We start from the raw sequence: 25,388 nt of genomic DNA, 5'->3' as shown, positions 1-25,388 counted from the left end.
AATTGTATTTTAATTTTGTTCAAAGAAATAAATGTAAAACAAATAAAAAATCAATTTACAGAAGTATTCAGCAGTAATGTATGAAATGGGATATTTGGAATCTGTAGGCCTAAAAAGTATGGAAGGAAAAATTTGGGTTCAGTGATCAATAAAAGTTTGATGAAGAGCTGATTACTATTAACTATATCTCACTTCTATTTCCAGGCTTCGTTGGATACAGGAACTAGATTTATTCTTCTGCCAGAAATAATAACAAAAAAAGCAGATTCAAAATGCTTTTGAAATTTAAAAAATTACCTTACGAAATTAGGAAATGGATCCCTGGTGGCTTAGCAGTTGAGCATCTGCCTTTGGCTCAGGGCATGATCCTGGTCTGGGGATTGAGTCCTCCATCAGGCTCCTCACAGGGAGCCTGTTTCTCCCTTTGCCTATGTCTCTGCATCTCTCTGTGTCTCTCATGAATAAATAAATAAAATCTTGAAGAAAAAAATAAGGAAACTAGAAAACGAAGAGCAAATTAAACTCAGAATAAATAGAAAGGAAATAGTGAAGAAAAGATAGAAATTAATAAAATAGATAACAGGGATCCCTGGGTGGCGCAGTGGTTTGGCGCCTGCCTTTGGCCCAGAGCGTGATCCTGGAGACCCAGGATCGAATCCCATGTCGGGCTCCCGGTGCATGGAGCCTGCTTCTCCCTCTGCCTGTGTCTCTGCCTTTCTCTCTCTCTCTGTGACTATCATAAAAATTAAAAAAAAAAAAAAAAGATAACAGAGAAAAAATCAATGAATCACCAAAAGCTGATTCTTTAAGACAATCAATAAAATTTATAAATTAATAAATTTCTAGCCAGATTGGTCAAGAAAAAAAGAGAATATGCAAATTACCAATAGCAAATTTATCAGTATCAAGTGATATCACTAATTCTATAGCTATTAAGAAGGTAATAAGGGAATATTATGAATAACATTGTACCTATAATTTCAACAGCTTAGATGAAATAGACCAATTCCTTGAAGAACACAGACTACTAAAATTTACTCAATTACTAAATTTACTCTTTTAAAAAATCGAATTTGTAGTTACAAACCTTTCTACAAAGAAAACTCCAGGCCCAAATTGCTTCACTGGCACATTATAACTAATATAGGAAAGAAAGAAAGAATACCAATTCTGCATAAACTCTCTCAGAAAATTGAAAAGTAGAGAGTTTCCCCCAACTCATTATATAAGGCTAGTATTATTATCCTGATACCAAAACTAGACAGACATTACAAGAAAAGAAAACTTCAGGGGATCCCTGGGTGGCGCAGTGGTTTGGCGCCTGCCTTTGGCCCAGGGCGCGATCCTGGAGACCCGGGATCGAATCCCACATCAGGCTTCCGGTGCATGGAGCCTGCTTCTCCCTCTGCCTATGTCTCTGCCTCTCTCTCTCTCTCTCTCTCTCTCTCTGTGACTATCATAAATAAATAATAATAAAAAAAAAATAAGGATCTTTAAAAAAAAAAAAAGAAAAGAAAACTTCAGACCACTGTCCCCTGTGAACATAGTGCAAAAATTCTAAAAATACTTTTACCAAGTCAAATCCAACAATATATAAATGGGATAATAGAGTATAGCTAAATTGGATTCATCCCAGGAATGCAAGGGTGGTTTAACATTTGAAAAATCAATCAATGTATTTATCAAATTAATGAACAGAAAAAGAAAAGCTATAAGATTACTTCAATATGTGGAGGAAAAAAATTGAACAAAATCTAGCCTCCATTTCCAATAAAACTCTCAGCAAACTAAGATTAGATGAGAACTTCCTCAACCTGATAACAGCTTACATCAAAAACCTGTAGGGACACCTGGGTGCTACAGTCGGTTAACTGCCTGGCTCTTGGTTTTGGCTCAGGTCATGATCTTAGGGCTGTAAATTCAAGCCCTGTGTCAGGCTTTGGGCAGAGTCTGCTTGGGATTATCTTTCCCTCTCCCTCTGCCCCTCCTGCTCATTCTGTCTCTGTCTCTGTCTCTGTTTCTCTCTCTCTCTCTTTCCCTGTCTCTCTCTCTCAAATAAATAAATCTTTAAAACAAAACAAACCTATAGCTAATATCAAACTTAGGGTTAAATATAGAGTGTTTCCCCCTAACATTAGAAACAAGCCAATGATTTTCATTCTCACCACTTCTATTTAACATTGTATTAGAGGTTCTAGCCAGAGCAATAGGTCAAAGGAGAAATAAAACACATCCAGATCAAAAAGAGTATCTTTATTCACAGGTGAAATAATTACCTATGTATAAAATCTGATAGAATCTCCAAAAATCTACTAGAATAAATGAGTTTAGTAAGGTCTCAGCATACAATATTAATCTACAAAAATCTACTTTACTCTTCCATGTTTCCAACAAACAACTAGAATCTAGATTTTTATTTTTATTTGTTTATTTATTTTTAGAATCTAAATTTTTAAATGACATTTATAATAGTATCAAAAATATGAAATACTTTGGCAAATAAGCACATGGAAAGATGCCCAATATTGCTAGTCATTAGGAAAATGCAAATTAAAAACCACAATGAGATACACTATACAGACACTATAATAAAAAAAACAGACAATATGGAGTATTGGCAATGATGTGGAGAAACTGAAACTTCATACTCTGCCGATGGAACTATAAAATAATATCATAAGTTTGGAAGTCTTTTAAAAAGTTAAATATATACTATTACATGACCCAGCCAAACTCCTAGGTATTTACCCAAGAGGAAAGTCAACATATGCTTACACAAATACTTGTACATGAGTGTTCATAGAAGATTTATTTGTAATAGCCAAAAATTGGAAGTAACCCAAATGTCTGTTAATGGGTGAGTGGATAAACAAATTGTGGTATAGCCATATAACGGTGTACTACTCAGAATAGAATACAATGAACTACTGATACATCAGCATGAATGAATCTCAAAATAATTACTGTAAGTAAAAGAATTCAGACCAAAATAAAATTTTAAAAAGCAAAATGAGTACATACTGTATTTTTAAAACTCTAGACAACACAAACTGATCTATGGTGACAGAGTATAGATTGGTGGTTACCTGGTTAGAGAGTGTCAAGGGAGGGGTACAGGGGTATATGAAAACTTGTTTAGGTGATGAATACTTTCCCTATCTTGACTACGGTGGTTGCTGCATAGGTGTATATATATATCAAAACTTACCAAATTGTACACTTCAAGTATACGCAGTTTACTCTATATCAATTATACCTCATAAAGGTATTTAAAAATTGTGAAAGTGATAGTTTAGTAAGACTTGAAGGAAGTGAGGACATTAGTCTTATGGATAGCTAATGTGAAGTTTTTAAAAATTAACAACCAGATCTTTGCAGTGGACATTTATTTTTTTCTTTTCCCCCAGCAATATTCCCTTCCTCTGGTAAAATAGCACTTTCTTCACCAGAATTAGTTTTGGCTGAAAGTGACAACAAATGCAAAATGTTAGGAGCTAAAACAAGCTAGAGTTTTGCTTTCTCTTTTCATAAATTTGGACAGCTCAGAGCTGGTATGTTTCCATTATCACCAGGGACCCAGATTCCTTCTCCTTCTAATTTGTCGCTACAGCTTCCATTTCATGATCCTAGCTATTCTAGGTCCAACTAAAACATTTCCATTCCAGGTAGCAAGAAGGAAGAAAGAAGCATGCCCCTTCTATTAAGAACTCTTCCTAGAAGTTGCATATACTCTTCTACTTAGATTCCACTGGCTAGAACTTAGTTGCACACAATGGGGAGAACTAAGAAATACTGTCTTCATTCTGAGCTGCCATGTGCCCAGATAAAAGTCAGAGATAAAAGGAGAACAAGAATATTGAGAGACATCTAAATAGTCCTTGCCATATCCACTTATTTTTTGGAAATTTCTACTGCTCTCTTACAAAGCATGTGTTTAGTGAGGGCTACCGGTCATTTTAACATCTTATTGGTCACAGAGATGGATGGGCACATGATCTCAGCTGGGCCAATGAATGTGACAAATATGGAAGATCGGAACTTGAGAGCACCTGGCAGTTATGGGACCATCCTCAGGAAAGCCAATATGCAAAGGGCAGTGAAGACCAAAAGAAGGGTTCTGAAGGTGTCCAAATCACTGCTGCAGCCACATTTGAGGCCCCCTTGGCTACATTGCTCACCCCTCATTTATGTTATCTAAGACAATGTACCTTCTGCAACATAACTGTTAACCAAAGAGAACCCTAAGGAACCAATTTAGCCTTTAAGAAGCCTTCTAAGGGGTCAGTTTCACTCAAGAATAAGCACTATCTTTGAAGTAATTCACATAAGAAATATAAATGATTAGAAAACATATAAAAAGATGCACACTCTCACTTCTAACTAGGGAAATAATTATTAAAGCAAAAGGAATATACCTTTTTCATTTGCTTAGCAGATTGGCAGTTTCAATAGTTCCTCAATATCTGAGCAAATATATTTTAATATACAATTGTGAGAGTATAAATTGATACATTTGTGAAGAAAATTTTCCACTAACAACCACCATTTAAAATGCATGTATCCTGGGGTGCCTGGGTGGCTCAGTTGGTTAAGCGTCTGCCTTCCACTCAGGTCATGATCCCGGATCCTGGAATAGGGCCTTGTGTTGGGCTCCTTGCCCAGTGGGAAATCTGTTTCTCCCCCTCACTCTCCCCACTTGTGCTTTCTCACTCATTCTCTCTCTCTCTCTCTCTAATAAATAAATAAAACTAAAATATAAAATAAAATAAGATGCATGTATCATTTGACCAGAAATTTCATTTTCAGGAAATGGCATGCCAGGAAACTAAGCATAAGAATATTTATTAAAGTGTTATTTCAACAAGTGAAAATTGGAGTCAAAGTAAATTATTTTTTTAAGATTTTATTTATTTATTTATTATTTATTTATTTATTTATTTATTTATTTATTTATTTATTCATTCATTCATTCATTCATTTATTTGAGAGAGAGAGCTGTGCAGGGGTAGAGGCAGAGGGAAAGGAATAGAGAGAATCTTAAGCTGATTCCACACTAAGTAAGCATCAAGCCTGACTGGGGCTTGAGCTCATGATCCTGAGATCATGATCTGAACTGAAATCAGGAGTCAGGGCCTTAACCAACTGAGCCACCCAGGCACCCCTAAAATGTTTATTTTTTTCCCCTAAAATGTTTATTAATTGGAAAAGTTTCAATACATTATGGTACATTCATGTCATGGTATATTTTATTTTATTTTATTTTATTTTATTTTATTTTATTTTATTTTATTTTAAGATTTTATTTATTTATTCATGAGAAACACAGATAGAGAGGAGAGGGAGAGAGGCAGAGACATAGGCAGAGGGAGAATCAGGCTCCAAGTGGGGAGCCCGACGTGGGACTTGATCCGGGGTCTCCAGGATCATGCCTTGGGCTGAAGGTGGCGCTAAACTGCTGAGCCACCCGGGCTGCCCTGATGGAATATTTTATTTTATTTTATTTTATTTATTTTTTCTGATGTATATTTTATTTTTTGTCTTATTTTTTTGTTTTTTATTTTTTATTTTAAAAAAATTTTTGATGGTGTATTTTAAAACAATTTTATAACAAGGCTGTTATGGCCTTAAAAAATATATATATATATACATATATATATACAACTATTATAAAGAATAGGATGAATTTAGGTGGTAGCATATAGGTGAGACACTTAAATAAAAAGAGCAAATTACAGTATGTAAAATATCTCATTTATTTAAAAAATATACTTGTACAGAGTCTTTCAAAATTTGGGATTATCTCTCTGACTAGGACCTTATATTCCTTTTTTTTTTTTTTTTTTGAGAGTGAGAATGAGAGAGTGCGTGCATGAACTAGGGGAAGGGGTAGAGGGAGAGGAAGATTCCCTGCTGGGCAAGGAGCCACATGTGGAACTAGATTCCAGAACCTTAGATCCCAGGACCCTGGGATCATGACCTGAGCCGAAGGCAGAAGCTTAACCCACTGAGCCACCCAGGTGCCCTCTATTTTCATTAAAAAAAAAAAAAAAATCACAATGAGACAAAAATCAAAGGATACTGAGAGTTGTAAAAGAGGTTTTGTTTTGTTTTATTCTGCAAATGAGAAGTAGTGTGTGTGTCTGTCTGTGTACATGTGTATGATGTTTTGTAATTTGACCAGGCAACAGCCTGATAACAGCCATACTATCCTTGCCCATCTGCCTAAAGGTGAACTTGCTTAATGATCTGAAAGGGACTGCCCCAGAGTGAGTTCTGCTCACTAGCCAATGAGGATCAACAACAGGAGGGATGTCCTCTTCCCCTGCCAGACCTCTGCCAAACCAAGCAAGTAAATGTTCCAAAACAGGAAGATGTTCTGATGACTTCTATTAATTTCCTCAGGGCAGAAGTTGTGAATCCATGGTGATGGCGAGTCTGGCCTCTTACTTGAGACCCTAAGTGACTGACAGGTTTCTCCTCAGTCTTTTGTAGAAACATAAAAAACAAGCATTGTTTTTTTTTTTTTTATACTTTTATACTAAGAAGCTTAAAGCAGGGTTTTCATGAGTGCATCATAAATTTTCCTTTATTGCAGATATGAGTCTTATCTTTTTGGAAAGACCACAGAGATCTTGGAGTGTCTTGCTTAAGAATAAGAGATAACAGTTATAGCCTGTTCATCTTACCTGCTTTCTCCATGAAAAAAAAAGGAGAGAGAATCATCATATAACACTGTTAGGGACATCAGAATACCCTCTAGTTCCCCTGGGGACTTTTCTTAAGATTGTACATAGACAAAGTTCTGGAAGGAGACACAAGAAAGCCTCCATGGTTACCCAGTGGTAGGGAGAATAGAGAGGATGACGGTAGGAATGCTTTCTGTGTCTTTTGAATATTTCACAAGTGCCTATACTTTCATAATTAAAGTTTTTTTTCCTGATGTGAATTAATGCTGTATGCCTGTTGGATGTGTGCTTTGAAATGGACCCAAAATAAAATCTGAGAAAAATCTTGGTCCTGCATTTTCTAGTATACCTCCATGCAAAAGTTTGGTGGCTTTCTATTTTGGCATACTGGTTAGAGGTTTTCCTTTCATAAAAGGTATCAATTCTATGTTGATTATGTTTAATTACACCATGGAACTTCTATACTTCAGAGTCTTCTCAGAAAATATAACCTTGAATTGCTTGGTGTTGAATTATTCACAAAAGTTTAGTTGTAAAAATCATGTTCAGGGAGTTTGGCCTAATGGAAATGGACCCCTTCTCTAGATGTTCTAAATTTTGCAGATTTGGAGGTAGATTCTTTGAGAGATTTCTTGGCCTACATTGTCTCAACACCCCTTACCCTCACGACATGGCCTTTTTCTGACCTACATTTTGTCATTTTGCCTTGAGCGAACAGAGAGGTGTTTTAAGAAACAACTACAACTATCATTACATAAACTGTAGGATTGTTATTGTGAACATTGTCTAGACATCACAACAATATAGAAAAAGCTGTGTTTCTTCCTGAGCATCTAGTCTTCTTTTTATCTTATGCTATTCACACTGTAAATCTTATAGTACCTTTGTTTTCCCTTGGCCACTAGGAAACACTAAGCCAAATTTGTGTGTTTTTCAGCACCTATATGGAAGTTCAGAGATGAATTTTAGTACCTGGATATTATATATTATACTATATTATATATTATATTACTTTAATTTTAAACTCTAGATATTATATTTTTCTACCTCTTAACTTTTCCTTTGATCCCTTTCCTCATTTATGTTAGTATATTTTTGTTATATTTTATGTATTTCTATAAAAAATTCTAAAGCTCCTCCCCCTCCTTTTTTTTTTTTTTTTTTGAATAAAGGTTGAGGGATCCACTTTCACTTTGGAGCATGTAATTTGCTAAACCTCTCGTGATTCAAACCAGGATTCCAAAGTCTTCTATAAAGTTTCTGGTTATACCATCTTAATGCCAGTGTCCTCAACATTAACATCAGACCCTGTTGTCACAATTCTAGAGTAATCAGGAGTGTTGCAGACCCCTCCCTATGAAGTCAATATTGTCTAGATCAAGCTATTGTGTTTTGGTTAGCGGAAAAAAAAAGTCATAAGACTTGAGCTCCAGACTCAGCTAATTTATTCATTTATCTAAAAATTTATTACTAGTTTACTACATCCCAGGCATGCAGTTAAGTTCTGTAGATACAATGGTAAGCAAAAAACAGACATGCCCTCAAAGAACTTATAATCTAGAAGTGAAAAAAGACACTAATCATATTAATCCCACCTGTAATGTAATTACAGATCATGAACAGGTTTGGGGAGCATGTGATGTGGGATCAGAACTTGTCTTGGGAGTCTGGAAAGACTTGTTTGACTTGGTATCTGCAAGACAACTAGGAGTTTGGGAAGAAGATAAGGAGAGGCAAGAAGCATTTGGGGAAGTGAAAACAGAATGTGCATAAGCCATGTAGCAGGAGAGAGCACAGTGGAATGGAGGAACTGAAAGAAGAACCCTGTGGTTAAATGCAAACATATGTGGGACAGTAGTGTGAGCTGAGGCCTATGGCAGTATGCAAGTGTAGCCTACCAAACCGCTGAACCGTTTTAAATAATGACTAACTGTGTAAGCTATGATAAATGATCCAACTTTTCTACACCTGTTTTCTTGGCTGTAGAACACTGATCCTTAAGTGCATGGTGATGCTAAGCTACCTACCAAGCTACGGTTAAAGTTACGGGGGGATTTAAAGCTAAACTTTCTCTAGGGGCCAACATACTGGAAATTTCCATTTATCCAAGAGAAGAGCCATCTATTTTTTTAAAGGCCCTTGGGGAGTTTTTTTTGTTTTTTGTCTTTTAATCAAATTATACACTGTGAAAGAACAGTATCACATGTAAATAGGCTTGTGATGGATAGCCGAGAGAACAGTATACGTCCCACCCCCTCTTCAGGTACCAAAACTTAACAGTTTTGTTAATGTTCACAGAAAACTTACAATATGCAAGACACTTTCAGCTATCTTATTTTGTTTAATCTACACAAGAAGCCTATGGCTTAAGTATCATTTTTAATCTTTCAGAGATGAGAACACTAGTGACCAGAGAGATTAGGTAACGTATTCAAAAACATAGAGCTAGAAAATTATAGAGCTGGAATTCAAACTCAGTCTGATCCAAACTCACAAAACTATCGCTCACCACAGGGACCTCAACAAGACTAGATCGGTTCCAGAGTTGCCTGTCAGACCTTGTTTTGACAATGAGCAGGGAAAGGAAAAACTGGATCCACTAGTTCTCATTCCATGAAGCTAATGTAAAAAAAAAAAAAAAAAAAAAAATCCTATCTTCTGAGGAAATGCCCTCAACTTCTGCTATCAACCCCCCTCAGGTAAGGCATGACCAGAAAGTCAGTTATCTGTCAAAGCAGTTCCTCTGTCCCTTATCTGCTGGGCATTCCAAGACCCCAGTGGATACCACAGATAGTACCAAATCCTATATATACTATGTTTTTCCTATGCACATCCACCTATAATAAAGTTTAATATATCAGTGAGGCACAGTAAGATATTAACAACAATAATAAAATAGAACAATTATAACAATATATTGTAAAAAAAAGTTATATGTATGTGGTCTCTCTCTCTCAAAGTATCTTATTGTGCTATACTCACCCTACTTATGATGTTGTGAAATAATCAAATGTCTGTGTGATGAGATGAAGTAAGATGAATAATACAGGCACGGTGATGTAGTATTAGGCTACTATTAATCTTCTGAGAATACGTCAGAAGAAAGATCGTTTCTGGACTGTGGCTGACCGTGGGTAACTGAAACTGTGGGAAGCGAAACCACAAATGAGGGGGGATGGTCCCCCAGCTTAAAAGAAGGAAATGAAATAGATAAACCCTTCTGCCAATAAAGATAAAAGATTCTGTTTCCCCAATTGGCCCTGACAGGGAGTGGGTTCTGCAAGACCCGTACTTTATGAAGAGAAGGGAAATGTCACCAGACTTTCATATCTGTAGAACTTGGCTAGCATTCTGTAAAGAAGGGGAATATAACGTGGTACCAGCTGTCAATGCTTCTGTTTTAATAACAAAACTACCTTTGGAACAAAGTCAGTCAGACCCACACTGGGATGGAATAGGATGTCCTAGACACGAGTTCTAACTTGGTGTAGGATTATTAAGAAGCAAGTGCTACAATCCTGCTGAGTCAATGGACAGAATCTATTTTCAGTTCTCAACTTGTCCTGAGATGCTGTAAATCTCTTGCCAAGACTTGAATCAGTACAGCATCTGTGAGAACTGATTAAGAATGCCGCATCACCTTAGGAAGAGAGCAAGAGTGCTGTGAATTCATATTTGGATAAAAGTGTCCCAAAGTGAAGAAAATTAGCCAGGTATTTAGTCAGTCAAATCTTTTATTAATAAAAGGAAAAAAAGGAGGACCTGCTCTGGTTGGCCCAATTCCATATTCCCTGAGCAACTAATTTCCTTTTTCCCTACTTCTCCTGATAGTACCAAGCTAGATACCATTTGGCCCAAGAATCAAGGTTTCCTTATAGACTTCTTTACCTAGGTATTTGGCTCTGTCATCCAGACCTCTTGTAGAGGATGTACTCTTGCATTCTTTTTTTTTTTTTTTAAGATTTTATGTATTTATTTGACAGGTGGAGGAGAGAGCACAAGCAGGGGAAGGGGCAGAGGGAGAAGCAGGCTCCCTGCTGATCATGGAGCTCAGTGCTTGGGTGGGGGTGGGGGGCTCAATCCTAGAGCCCTGGGACCATGACCTAAGCCAAAGGCAGAGGCTTAACCAACTAAGTCACCCAGGCTCTCCTGCTTTTGCATCCTGGGTTCCTATCTGCCTGGCTTTTGGCATTCCTGGTCTCTTAAAGCATTCTTTTGGAATTTCTGGTCAATTTGATGTCCTTGCCTGATTTCTGGCACACTCTGATTTCTGCCTGTCTTTGGTTCTTGTGTACTGATATGTCTTGTCCTTTGGTTTCTGAGTACTTTTCAACTTGTGTTTTTCCATGCCTGCTCACCCACTGCCTAGCAGATAGCCGCCTCCAACTTCCCTTACCTGTTTGATTTTTTTAACCCATTTTTGCAAAGCACCACCATTGTTCACAATCCAGAACTGACATTTTTAGAGCTTTAGGTGGAGCAATCAAGAGGAAATACCCTTTTGGAAAAAGGAAATGCAGGATTGGAATGTAGGGCTACTAGCCTCCTTTAGATCTGAATCTCAGGAAGGCAATACCAGGGAGCATAAAGTTAAAAAGATCTGAATCCAAAAAAGAGATATGTATTCCTGGTAATATAGGCAATAAAATAATAATCACCTAAGAACTTAAAATAAGAACCCTGAAAGATCATTAATTCTTAATAACATTCTATTTTTCATATCAAGAAGATTTTGTTCCTTTGAACTACTTTTAGCCTATTACCAAATGTTGAATATGTGAATTTAGAATTTTTTAATGGGTAAATATCTTAACATCCACAAACACTTATGCTAATGTAGTTTTAGGGTACCAAATTTGAAGCTAGTATTTAATTTCAAATCTAATTGAATTGTGCTATTTTCATAGGAATACACAGGCTCCTTTTGAAAAGTTTAATTTTAGGTTGTAGGAATTCAAAAGAGTTAGCTCTTAAGGTACATATGCCGCATGCCATTCCGTTTCATCGATATATTTTTCTTATAAACAAAGGGGCAACTCACTCTTGTTCCCTCAAAAATTATAAGTTATGTGACTCTAGAATGTTACATTTGGAATTTTCCTTAGAATCAGAAAAACAAATTCAGTCATTTCTATGTTTTCCAGAATAGCATAACCTTTGTTTTATTTTAAAGTGAACCAAGCAAAGCAGCAGAAATATGTAGGGACTCAGAGAGCCCGTGATATAATTCTGGCTGTGCACCTTTATAGCATGACCTTGGGCAAATTACTCAACATCTCCTTACCTGAGAAAGATTGTTAACCAATTCTGGCCCCACGGTCTATGACTTAGGGTCAAGTCATCCTTGTACTTGTTTTACCCTGACAATATGCTAGACTTTAGCTCTCTTCATGTGTCCCTACTCTTATAATTAAGCCTCTGCTATGGTTTCTGTTCCACAATTTATCTTCCAGTTGCCTACCCAGCATAGTTATTATTTTTAGGTTGCAGCCCTGCCCTGTACACAGGTTATAGAACCTGGCAGTATTTGGACAAATCTTCCAGTGACCCCCTCCAGTCTTCTGGTCTGAATCCCAGAGAACTATGTCCCTCTGAGTTGTTTGATTTTGTGTCAACTTAACTCTGTGTCAACTTGGCTGTGTATTCAACTGCTGCCTCAGGCCATCCACTGACAACTGCTTTTATGAACTATGGCCTGATATCTTGAAATATTTTGAACACTTGCTAACATGTCAGTATCCCCAAGTTCCAATCCTCAAGTTCCAATCCATATCCCAGTGAATATGTTCAAGACTGGTTCTTTTCCCTTCTCTGGTACTACTGGGCCATATGCAGCCTACTCCCAAGATGCCAGATATGTGGTTCTATAAGGTATAATCCTATAGCTTCAAGAAATTGTTAAACTGTGTTCATTATAATCTGTTTAATAAGACAGGGACAAAAGTGACATAGTTCAAAAGATCTCTATTAATGTAACAGTGGTCAAAACTTTTACAGGAGTTGTACTTAAGGGACTAGTTTTGTTTACTTTTTTTACTTTTAAAGATTTCATTTATTTTTTCATGAGAGACACACAGAGAGGCAGAGACACAGGCAAAGGGAAAAGCAGGCTGCCTATGGGGACCCTGATATGGAACTCGATCCCAGGACCCCAGGATCACGACCTGAGCCAAAGGCAGATGCTCAACCACTAAGCCACCCAGGTGCCCCTAGTTTTGTTTACTAAGAAAATTAATTTGTGGGGTGCCTGGGTGATTCAATCGGTTAAGCAGTTGACTCTTGATTTCAGCTCAGGTCATGATCTCAAGGTTGCAGGATGGAGCCCCCTGCGTGGGACTTTCTGTGCTCAGCAGGGAGACTGCTTGAGATTCTCTCTCTCCCTCTTCTTCCCCTTCTGCCCCTCCCCCCTAAAATAAATAAATAAATCTTAAAAAAACAAAGAAAATTAATTTGTGTGGAAAAACTCATTCCCCTAAAACTCAGAAATGGGTTTTTACCTAAAGCTTTTGAGGAAGGATTGTTGAAGATGTTTGTGTTCCATGAATTTGTTCAATAATAAATGTCACAGGAATGGCTGCGTATTTACCTATTTACCCAGTCATGCTTTTGAAGTGAAAAACTCCTTCTATTGTTTTTTTTTTTTTTTTCACTTAAAAAAAAAGGTGATTGCACGTGGTTTTCCAGCATGGCATTTTAGGCATCTATGTGTGTGTGTAGCACTTAGTCTGTGTGAGGTATTATGCTAAGAACTTTATAACATATTGTCTAATTTAATTGTCACATAGGTTTATTAACCTACTACTAAAGATGAAATTGAAGCATGGAGATTTTAGGTAACTTGCCAAAGGAGGTCATACAGTGAGAAAGTGACAGAACCAGTCAAACAGAATCTCCAGATAGCCCCTAATCACTACATGGAAACAAGAAACACTAAAGAAAACGAGGAGAAAACAAAATTGGGAAAAGAAGGAATATACTTCACAAGAAGTATGAACACTTACTACATTTTCTGAATTGGTTGGTTCTGACTGGATTTTACTAGGGGTAATCAGCGAGGAAACATCTGGGTCTCCTAAGATCTTTGCTGTCATCTGAGAGAATTGGATGTTTCCTGGATTTGGATGGTTATTCCTGTGCTTAAGAGAACTGGGAAATATTTAGGGCTGGTCTTCAGAAGGAAGATAACACTACAAATCACCCTAATAAACAGTGCTCTGGAACTGTGCTAACAGGTCAACTCTCGCTGCATTAAGTCTCTATGCAATTTTCCCCTTCTGTAGAGAGCATGGCATATCCTGGCATAACCTTATGCACAAAATAGGGAAACCAGATTGTGGAATGGTATTTGAATGTTAGGACATTGACAGTTATTCTAAAGGAGACCCTGAGACTATAGCCAGAGGCTGAAAACATTCCCAGTCTCAGGACAAGTTGATACCCTGCTGAAGACCACAACCCACCATAACAAAATAAACCCTTCAATAACTTCCATGTGACGAGTTTTGTTTTTCCTTCCAGCAGCTTCTTAAAGAATAGTTGTTTTCATGATTAATTCAAAGGTGTTCTAAGAAATGCCACCATCGCAGGCGTGTGACAAGTTTTGTATGATGATTTCTGACTTGCTTGCTATAGTCATTGTGAATTCTCAATAGAAGTCTTTTAGTGCCATGTTTTCATTGGGGGAATTTCAATTTCCAGAATCATAGTGTTATGCCTCAAGTCAGACAAAATCCTAGCACCAAATTATAAGCTGTTCCTTTTCTTGAGGAACTATTCCAAAAAACCCACAATATTTCTTCAGGGAATGTATCAATAAGAATAAGAAATGGAACATAGATTGTCATTTATGATTCTGTTTCAGATTTTGAATGTTGCTCTTAAGTTAAAAACATCTTTAAAACATATTCTGTTTTTACATTTTTTTGTCCTCTTGGCAGCCTCATTTATTCATTCATTCTTTTAGCAAATATTTACAGATTACCATCTGTATGCCAGGTGCTGTGCTAGGTATTAAGAACACAACAATGAACCAGAATTTGCTGTCAAATTCTAATCATTCCATTAAATTAATATTAATATTAATATTAAAAAACAGAAACACAAAATGCCTGCCCTACTTCATATTAAATTTCTTATGTTCTACACTCCTAACATCATTTTATAATATTTTGGACACAATAGTGGTGTGATATCAATGGAAAATTAAAGAATCATTGTATTTTTAAAAATCAATATCCAATTGGCCTTTTCATAGAAGATAAATGAGTGCCTTATCTCTTGTTTCAGTTTTCTGTCTTTCCTTCCTTCTTTCTATTAAATTTTTAATTTTAATGCCCTGTCTCCCATTTTAGTCATGTTCTCCTAAGTTACAACAGACTTCATTTTTCCTGAAATGCAAATTCAGTCATCACCTTGCCTTAGCATTCTAGTGGATGGTGGTGACTGAATTTGTGCCCCAGGAAACAGTGTAAATAAATACACTATTTATCTATTCTGTTCTCTGAGGAATTTCACATAAAACAAGCGTTCTTTTTAATTTTTATTTTTAAAAAAGATTTTATTTATTTATTTGAAGAGAGAGAGAAAACACGAGTTGGTGGAACTGCAAAGAGAGAGGGAAAAGCAGGCTCTCCACTGAGCAGGGAGCCCAATGCGGGGCTGGATCCCAAGACCCTGAGATCATGAGGGCTGTAAGGCAGACCCTTAACTAGCTACCCAGGCCCCCCAGGGGTTCTCTTTTAATTGAATCACTAATTCAGAACCTCATCTCCTCCCTTCTATTTTCTCCACTAGTTCCTCTCCTGCTTTCCCTTCGGAAGCTTCAAAGAAACTCCTGATTGTGTCTACTTTTCCAAATCACTCACAAGGAGGTTAATTCAGAGGTCATAAAGTCAGATGCCTGTAGGGACCAGCCTGGAAAGAGAAATAAGTGCTGGAGGCTGAGGCAGAAAAGTTAAGGAGTTAGGGGGGACTCCAGCAAACTGTAGAGTGCAGGCCCAGAAAAGAGGAGGATGCTGTACTCAGTGTCAACTCATTGTTGGGTGAATGGAACACTGGGTTAGCTGATCATCCCATTTTCAAAAGAGTTAGAAATCTGGATCTTTATGTAAAATGTCCCAATCTATAAATGTTGAACCACTCAAAGGAAACATGCCTGCCCACGACTGCCATTTGCAATCTTGGCTCTTATTGGTGTTGAATTTGAAAAACTAAAAGCACCAGAGGTTTTTGAAATGTCCTTGAAGAATATGAGTTGAATTTGTGACCCAACTCTTACACTCAAGGGAAAAGGAAAAGGAAAAGTTCTTATCAAGGGTGTGATTGGATATTGGTCTAATTAGTACATTTTCGTTAATCTAATCAGTGCATTGCCATTTTACAGTTTTAAAAAATGTAATAAAGCAATCCATCTTTTATGTAAGAAAAGGAAAGGTGAGATACATATTTAACTTAAAAAACATATTCAGTTTTGTTTTTATTTATATGAAGGAACACTGGCACTGAAAGAATACATTAAAAATTAATGAGTGATTATCTTTGTAGGGTAGGGATAAGGTAGAGAGGCATGAGTGTGGGAATAAGACTTTTCAATCTACACTTTTATTTAGTTTTTATTTTTGAAACAAGTGAGAATATTATATATTCAAAAATCAAATTTTTAAAAATGAAAATAAATGGCATTAACATGCCAAATTACTTTTTATTGCAGGCAAGCATGACAGATGACAGGTTGAAAAAGAAATTAGAATGCATAAAAATAGATAACAGGACAAAATTATTTAAGGTAAATGTAATTATAAACGCTAAAGAAGAAGCAAAAGGAATAATGTTTCAATGAGGATAGCTAAAGACATTTTTTAATTTACTCTTTAAATGATATCAAACTGCTATGGTATTTATAGCCCACTGAACATACTTAAGACTTATTTTTTTTTAAAGATTTTATTCATTTATTCATGAGACACACACACATACACACACAGAGGCAGAAACAAAGGCAGAGGGAAAAGCAGGCTCCATGCAAGAAGTCTGACGCAGGACTCGATCCCGGATCTCCAGGATCATGCCCTGGGCCAAAGGCAGGCGCCAAACTGCTGAGCCACCCAGGGATCCCCAAGGCTTATTTTTTAAAGATTTTATTTATTTATTTATTTATTTATTTATTTATTTATTTATTTATTTATTTATAAGAGACACAGAGAAAGGCAGAGACACAGGCAGAGGAAGAAGCAGGCTCCATGCAGGGAGCCCGACATGGGACATGGGACTCGATCCCGGTCTCCAGGATCATGACCTGGACCAAAGGTGGCGCTAAACTGCTGAGCCACTGGGGCTGCCCCCCAAGACTTTTTTTTTAAATGCCAATATTTACAACGTAATATTGAAATGCTTCCTTTACAGTTGTTTTATTTTATGATAAAAATTTTGGACCTCGATATAAAAATGAGAAGGGGATAGATGTATTTTTCAAAATTCTTTTGTGAGTGTATAACCAAAAACGTTCAAAGACTGCTGATCTTTATGTTCCTATACAGTTGACTCTTGAGTTACATGGGGACTAGGGATGTCAACGCCCCAGCATGTAGTTGAAAATCTGCATAATTTTGACTCTCCAAAAACTCAATAGCCTACTATTGACTGGAAGCCTTACCTATAACATAAATAATGATTAACACATATTTTGTATATGTATTACATGCTATATTCTTACAATAAGCTAGAGAAAAACAAGTGTTACTAAGAAAATCATAAGGAAGAGAAAATACATTTAAAGTACTGTAGAACATCTGCATATAAGAGATCTGCAAAGTTCAAACTTATGCTGTTCAAGGGTCACTTCTACCTGAATTACTGGAGTTGTTCCTTGGTCCATGGAAGGCCAAAGTTAACATTACACGATGACAAATTAGCACCTCTGGACAGAATCATATGGATTAGTTTTGGATTAGTTAGCGTTTACTCAGAAAACCAGAAAACCTTTAAGTTCTATAAGGATGAACACCAGGTAAACAGGTAAATTTATAAGGTAAGTCCAATATGCAAGCTCAAGAATTTGCAGGGCTAACATGGTAAGAGTACAAAGGAGGTGTACTCTACCAAGTTAAGAGGTAGAAAGTTTCTTACTCAAATTTGCTATAGGCCAATCTGCTTGGGCCCATCTTGGGACACATACAGGTGGATTTAAAACCAAAAGTACAAGTCTAAAATTAAAAAACAAAAAACAAAAAACAAAAGTACAAGCCTAGTTGTATGAGGGCTCATCAAACCCACCTATAATGAGGCTCACAGTGTGGACCTCGGGAAATTGCTCTAGCCCCACGTTTCTCTTTCAGGTTCTTGGAACATATGATGACAAGGAAAACAACCCAAGTTTGAAATGAAAATGATCTAAACTGGGGCACCTGAGTGGCTCAGTGATTGAGCATCTGCCTTCGGCTCAGGATGTAATTCTGGGGTCCGGGTTTGAGTCCCACACTGGGCTCCTTGCAGGGCCCTCTGCCTATGTTCCTGCCTCTCTCTGTTGTGTCTCTCATGAATGAATAAATAAAATTAAAAAAAAAAGAAAATGATCTAAACTAATTTTTTCTTTCCAAATAAGAAAATATTAACTAACTTAAGCTTTGTTGACTCTAAATAAAAGCTGAGTAATTGTTTCTTCTCATTTGGTTGAACTTTTGTCCTTGTTATTCCTGTTTATTATATCTCTTACCAGGGAAAATTGAAGACTCCCAGGTCACCTTTCATCTATCACCCACTGGCCCAGTCAAAGCTCTTCATATGACCTGTTTTGAATCCTTTTCTGGCCACTTCTCAGATTCTGAGACTATTCCACTGTGTCCTCTGGAATTCATGGTCCATCACCAGCAAAATCCTCTGTATCCTCACTCTCTTCTCCGAATATTTCCTTCACCTTGTTCTAAAGCAAGCCTGGCTCACCTTCTGTAGATTCAATTGTCCCAGCAGCCTTTCCAGAGACCTCATACCACTGGACTTGGAGGTGGGCTAAGAATCTTCCTTGCTGTTCATTGCTTCTTTCAGACTGTTCTTCCTCTTCCTTTTCTAATTTCTCCCCCTGCTCAGTATTTGCTTTGTTTTTTAACTCATGTCCTCTGGTGTTGTCACTCTCGTCATTGTGGTAGTCACCTACTCACTCATAATCACTCTGCCTGATTTTCCCAGGGCTACTGGCATCCTCTCTAGCATCTGTCCGAATTCTAAGTCCTATTTTCAATACATACATACATAATCCTTATGGCACTCTCCTTGACTCTTTTCCAATGACACTGTCTGTATCCACACTTCTTAGGCATTCACTGCCATTGTTGTATTTCACTCTAGACTTCAACACTTCTCCATAATCTTGTTTTCATGCACCCCACTCTAATGACCATATTGCTGTGGTCACTCTGCAGAAGTAGGATAGACTCCTCTACCCCAAATTTTGTTTGAATGTCAAGACTAACGACGCCACACATGTACCAGAGAGTACGCAAAGTTGTATGGGGCACCTAGCTGGATCAGTTGTGGAGTTTGTGGCTCTTGGTTTCAGAGTTGTGAATTTGAGCCCCATGTTGGGTGTAGAGATTACTTAAAAATAAAATCTTAAAAAAAAGTTTGAACATTCACAAAAAGTAGCTCTCTGTGGAAAGCAGGGCAGGCTCCTAAGATGGTACAAATATGGGCTGAGGGAACAGAGAAAGAGACTATCTTAGGGTTTTATGGTGATTGAGGGGTGGGACCAGGATGAAGGTTCCCTCAAGTGGGGTGAGTGTTCCATGGTTTGAATTTTCCACCAGCACCAAAGGAGCCATCTTATCAGTTTTCTCAGACGTGGGGCAGACGGAAAAGAGGAGAGGTGGGGCTTGAAAGCTGCCAATGAATATTTAAAAAGTGGAGTTAGACTCTTCATTATACATCTATCTTTCCAGATCATTCCCTTTTATTCTCTGACTCCTACAGTCTCTCAAACCCACAAAATCTTGGAATTCATTGATCTTACCACCTTTCTCTGTCCTTAATCTCTCCATATTCATTCTTCCTTCATCCTAAACTCCATGGAGAATCATAATCACTCCCTTACTTATATTCTCAACTTCTTTGCTCTTCTTTCCTTGGTAAACCTGATTAAAAAGAATTCTAAGCCTACTCTGAACCTGCATCCTGGTAGCTAATTATTATTAGACCAAAAAAAATGCACAACCACACTGACTTATCTCACTTACCTTCATGATCCTGAACTCAAGTGGGTCCTTTATGGCACTCAGAATTTTTCCTTAGTTCATTCATCTTCCCATTCTCCTCGATAACTACTTCACATCTTCTCTTTTCTCTTCAAAGCTCTGTTATCTTCTGCACCTCTCTATTTTTTTTAAAAGATTTTATGTATTCATGAGAGACACGGAGAGAGAGGCAGAGACATAGGCAGAGGGAAAAGCAGGCTCCATGCAGGGAGCCTGATGTGGGACTCAATTCCGGGACTCCAGGATCACACTCTGAGTGTGAAGGCAGACACTCAACCACTTAAGCCACCCCAGGGCCCCTGCACCTCTCTATTGATGACCTTACTTCCTTTGTCTCTGAGAAAATTGAAATGATCAGAAGAGAACTTCCACAGATTCCCACAACCCCTCCTATCCACCTGCTTACCTGTTCCCATAGAAGAGCCTACACTCCTGTCAACTGAAGATCCTTTCACTTGTGTGCTAGATTCCAAACTCTCTCCCACTCAGTGACACTGCTTCAGCAATTCTTTTTTTCTTTTTAAGATAAGGGTTTTTTTTAATATTTTATTTATTCATGAGAGACACAGAGAAAGGCAGAGACACAGAAAGAGGGAGAAGAAGGCTCCCTGCAAGGGGCCTGATGTGGATTTGATCCTGGACCTGGGGATCACACCGTGAGCTGAAGGCAGATGCTGAACCGCTGAGCTACCCAGGCATCACAGCAATTCTCTCTTCTTGATGCTACATTAATTTTTCATCTTCCAGATCTTTTCCAGATCATTCTACTCAAAACCAAGTTTTTCTCCCAATTTGTCAATCTGCTTTTGACTCCACTTCCACCACCAGTTACTGCTCATTTTTGGGCTCCCCTTTAGAAAGAACTTCTCAAAAGAATTGTATTAGATATCCTAATTCCCTCCCCCCATTTTTTTCTTAAACCCACATGGATCAAATTTTCTCCCATTGCTCCACTGAAGTGTTACCATTAGCTTCCATGGTACTAAATCCGAAGGTTAGTTCTCAGTCCTTACATATAAGCATTCACCTCTCCTTGATACACTATCTTCACTCCACTTCCAGGCATCTCTTGGCTTTCCTCCTTCACTGGCTGCTCCTTCTCAATCTCCTTTGCTAGCTTCATCCTTGGTTCTCTCCTATTTACACTCACTCCTTTGGTGATATTGTCCAGTTTCTTGACTGTAAATATCATCTAAATGTTAGTATCACTCAAATATCTCTGGCTTGACCCTCTCTTTTGAACCCCAGACTCAAATACACAACTACCTACTCAAGATCTTCACTTGGATTTCTAACAGACCTCAAATGTCAGATTTTCAAACTGAACCCTGATCTTTCTCCTCAAACCTATACTACCTGTAGTTCCCTTCATCTTCACTAATTTTTCCTTTTTTTTTTTCAAATCCCCTACCAGCTTTATTACCCTATTAGATTTCACTGGTCCTATTTATTATTTATTGCCTATTACCCCCACCTCGAAAAATGTGACATTCACAAGGGTTGAGATTTCTGTCTGTTTTGTTGGGCTTTATAACCCTAACAACTAGAATGACTCCTGGTGTCCGACTAATATTTATTGGATGAATGAATGAATGAATGAATGAATGAAACAAGTAGTATCCATTCTTACCTAACTAGCTGAGTTCTCTTAACCCAAACTGAAAATCAATGAAAAAAAAAGAGGGGGATTTATCTGCAAGAAATAACCCTGATTTAAAATCTGTGTATATAGGTGGGGGAAGGGCCGGTGGGAAGTTTTTTTTTTTCCCCCCCCAGATAAGCAAAAGCACCAGAACAAGGTTTAGGTAAAAACCACAGCGAGTGAATAAAGGTTGATTTCTGGAGAAAACCCTTCTCGGCGTACTGAGCGAGCAGGAGGTCTAGCTGGCTCCCTAACCCGTGCTGGCATCGCGTGGAAAGGTGGCCTGTCGGGTGAGAACAAGCAGGGACGCATCTCCCTCCACTACAAGTCTCTCGGATCAACAGCTGTTCTCCCACTAGGGTGGCTCTTTTTTTCCCCTTATTTGGACTTCACTGTCAAAAAGAAAGACACCACACCCTTCGTTATGCAGCCTTCACCGCGTAGCTGTGCCACGTCCCAGGTCTCCTATCTTCGGGACTGCGTTTTTAATTCAGTAGTATTTTGGGGTTGGGTTTTTTTTTTTTTTTTCCCTTTTGAGTCAGGGTTCCTGGGTGGGGCCAGAAAAACTCTGAAGACGCTTGAAAACAATACAAACTGAAAAAGTCTGAATTTTTAAAAAGTACATCCAAAAAGAAAAAGAAAAAAAAGTTGAAGGCCGTTACGGGGCGGGACGGCTTCGGGGGGCACTGCGAGCTCAGCGGCGGGGAGCCCGGTCCGCGGTGGCTCCGCCGCGAGCGCAGAGCCCCCCGCCCGCCCCCCAGCGGCTGCAGCGGGCGCCCCCGGCCCCCGAGCCCCGCCGCCGCGCCAGGGGCGGGTCGAGCCAGGGGCCACGCCACGAACCCCGAGCGTCCCCGAAATTTCCCTGCAGCCCGCCCGGGACGCGTCCCGAGTGCAGGAGCTCAGTCCGCAGCGGGGTTGGCGGGAGGCGCGGCGAGGGCGGCGAGGGCGGCGAGGTCCGCAGGGTCCGCAGGGTCCGCAGGGTCCGCAGGGTCCTCGCCTCGCCCCGCGGAGCGCGCGCCAGCCGGCCGGCCGCGGCGCCCCCTGCCTCCTCCGCACGCCTCCCCTTTAAGCGCGAGGCGCCGCTGGATTTGTGTCGGCCGAGGCGAGGCGCGACTCCCCTTTATGGCGGAGTCGGCGGCAACGTCGCTGACAGCCGCGGCGGCGGGGCGAGCGGAGCAGGAGGCCGAGCCTCGGGCCGCCGGCCGCCGTCGCCGCAGCGGGGCCGGGGGGAGCGCGGCGGGGGCGGAGGAGTGGGCGGGCCCGGCGGGCTGGGGGCGGGGAGGAGGGGGAGGCGGGGGAGGCGGGGAGCCGGGCCGCCGGCGCTCGGGTCCGCCTCTGACTGCGGCGCGGCGGGGCGATGTGTGATTACCATGGCGAGGAGTCTCTGTCCGGGCGCCTGGCTCAGGAAACCCTGTTACCTCCAGGTAGGCCGGCAGCGAGCCCGCCGGGGGGCCCCCCTCGCCGCGCGGGACTCGCCCCCCCCCCCCCCGCCCGCGGGTCGGCGCCCGCCCGACCCCCGCTGCCCCCTGCCGTCCGGCACCTGGCGGCGCGCCCTCCCCGGCCGCCCGGCTCCGGGGCCCGGGTCTCCCGCCTGGGCTCGCCCCGGCGCCCCTGGCGTCCCGCGAGCCCCGAGCCGTGCCCCGGGCGCGACCCCACGCCCCCGGGAGTTGAGGCTGGGCAGCCGGGGCTCGGACGTGCCGCCGGCTTCCCCCGGGTCCGCTGCTCTCCTGCCCCTCCCCGGTGGGCCCCGCAGGTCGGCTTTTCAGGACTCTGTGTCTTCGCTCGGTGGTGGGAAAGGTGGTGTGTCATTCCACCATATTTCAGAAGATTGTGGCAATTTGTCACCTCAGGGTTTCCCCCCCAGATTCGCGGAGCGGCGACGTGTGCGTGCCTAGCGCTGAGCCCCGGGATTCGGTCCTCCCATCACGCCCGCGGTTTAAACGGGAGGCTGGGCTCAGGAGCCCGAGAAAGAGGCGGGTGGGGGTCTGCTTCCTGAAAGGACCGGGGACGGTGCCTGGTGCCGATCTCAAATACCCGAGCAACGCAAACGTAATTCTCAGTCATGTCATGTGTACCGTTCGCGTGTTCATCTTGCATGATTTCCCGTTCCACCCTCTGTGCCGCTGCCAGGCTGTGTCTTGGAGCCCTGCTGCTGCCTTCATGTAGTGTCGGTCACCAGGGGGACCCAGCCGGCGTCGTGAGCAGCCGAGCGCACAGCCATCACCCCGGTGCAAAGACAACTACAAATCAGTGCCTCGCGTGGGTCAGCAGCGTTGACCGCATCCAGAGGACAGTACTCCCTTTACCCCTTATATTAAAAGGCTGCGGTAGTGATAGATTATTTTGGGGAGAGGAATTCATGCCCTGCTGGCGCTTTTATAAATTATTCTAAAAGTTGAGAAGAAACCATCGAGGGGCAAATAAATCATTCTTGTTTGGAAATTGCCTATGTAAATGGTTACCCTGCATTGAATGATGTACTGCAAATTGGAAGCCTGATGTGACAACATGTGATACAAAGAATATAGGAGTGAAAATTGAACGCCCTGAGTCCTTGGAGCAGCTCCACCAGTAGTAATTATGCTGGAGTGACAGTGGAGTGAGGCAGTGTGGAATTCAACCCAGGCCAGACACCGCTTCATAACCCTTTATGTGAACAAGAAAAATCTTTCTAGGCTCTCTCCCCAAAATAAGTTTATTGGGATATTTAAATCTTGGTTTGTTTGTTTTTTTTTTTAATTAAAACTAGCCATTTTAATTTTTTAGATATTGTGGCCGACTTTATTTTAGATTTTGATTAGTCTCTAAATGTTCTCCATAAATGTGACAGGTTTTGGCACCATAGCTCAAGAGCTTTCAGATTGGCTGAATTAAGATTACTTTTACAAATAGTTATGCTTCCATTAATGGCAAACATTTGGCAATTCTGCCTTTCTGAATGTGCATGTCATTATCTGTTACTAAATTAAGGGAAGTTTGGATTTTTTAGCCATTTCAAAAGGATTTGGGGGCATAGTGATTTTTTTAATTTCTTTTTTTTTATTGGAGTTCAATTTGCCAACATATATCATAATACCCAGTGCTCATCCCGCCAAGTGCCCCCCCTCAGTGCCCATCACCCAGTCACCCCAACCCGCCACCCGCCTCCCATTCCACTACCCCTTGTTCGTTTCCCTAGTTAGGTGTCTCTCATGTTCTGTCACCCTCACTGATATTTTCACTCATTTTCTCTCCTTTCCCCTTTATTCCCTTTCACTATTTTTTATATTCCCCGAATGAATGAGACCATATGTTTGTCCTTCTCCGATTGACTTACTTCACTCAGCATAATATGCTCCAGTTCCATCCACATCAAAGCAAATGGTCAGTATTTGTCGTTTTTAATGGCTAATATTCCATTTTGTATATAGATCACATCTTCTTTATCCATTCATCTGTCGATGGACACCAAGGCTCCTTCCACAGTTTGGCTATTGTGGACATTGCTGCTATAAACATCGGGGTGCAGGTGTCCCGGCGTTTCACTGCATCTGTATCTTTGGGGTAAATCCCCAGCAGTGCAATTGCTGGGTCGTAGGGCAGATCTATTTTTAACTCTTTGAGGAACCTCCACACAGTTTTCCAGAGTGGCTGCACCAGTTCACATTCCCACCAACAGTGCAGGAGGGTTCCCCTTTCTCCACATCCTCTCCAACATTTGTTGTTTCCTGTCTTGTTAATTTTCACCATTCTCACTGCTGTGAGGTGGTATCTCGTGGTGGTTTTGATTTGTATTTCCCTATTGACAGTGATATTTTAGTAGACTACTTCTACACAAAA

General features: G+C 40.2%; 1 protein-coding gene, 1 long non-coding RNA gene and 1 other non-coding gene across 3 annotated transcripts in view; 1 reads left to right on the top strand and 2 right to left on the bottom strand.

Moving 5' to 3' along the window:
- The window catches only part of LOC144318462 (uncharacterized), a 56,585-nt gene that overhangs the window by 25,176 nt on the left and 6,021 nt on the right, over positions 1–25,388 (bottom strand). The window lies entirely within an intron of this gene.
- Positions 14,207–14,272, bottom strand: LOC144319821 (small nucleolar RNA SNORD58). Its single transcript, XR_013385531.1, has one exon. It is a non-coding gene; the product is annotated as a small nucleolar RNA SNORD58 (small nucleolar RNA).
- The window catches only part of DIPK1A (divergent protein kinase domain 1A), a 115,919-nt gene continuing 113,389 nt past the window's right edge, over positions 22,859–25,388 (top strand). Inside the window, exon 1 of the mRNA XM_077905447.1 lies at positions 22,859–22,993. Within this exon, the coding sequence (XP_077761573.1) occupies positions 22,940–22,993 (54 nt within the window). The 5' untranslated portion in view covers positions 22,859–22,939. The remainder of the gene's footprint in view (positions 22,994–25,388) is intronic.

This window comes from Canis aureus, chromosome 8, assembly GCF_053574225.1.
Source record: "Canis aureus isolate CA01 chromosome 8, VMU_Caureus_v.1.0, whole genome shotgun sequence".
In the NCBI taxonomy this organism is placed as follows: domain Eukaryota; kingdom Metazoa; phylum Chordata; class Mammalia; order Carnivora; family Canidae; genus Canis; species Canis aureus.
The sequence above is the reverse complement of the archived record's forward strand: the minus strand, read 5'-3'. Positions and strand labels throughout refer to the sequence as shown.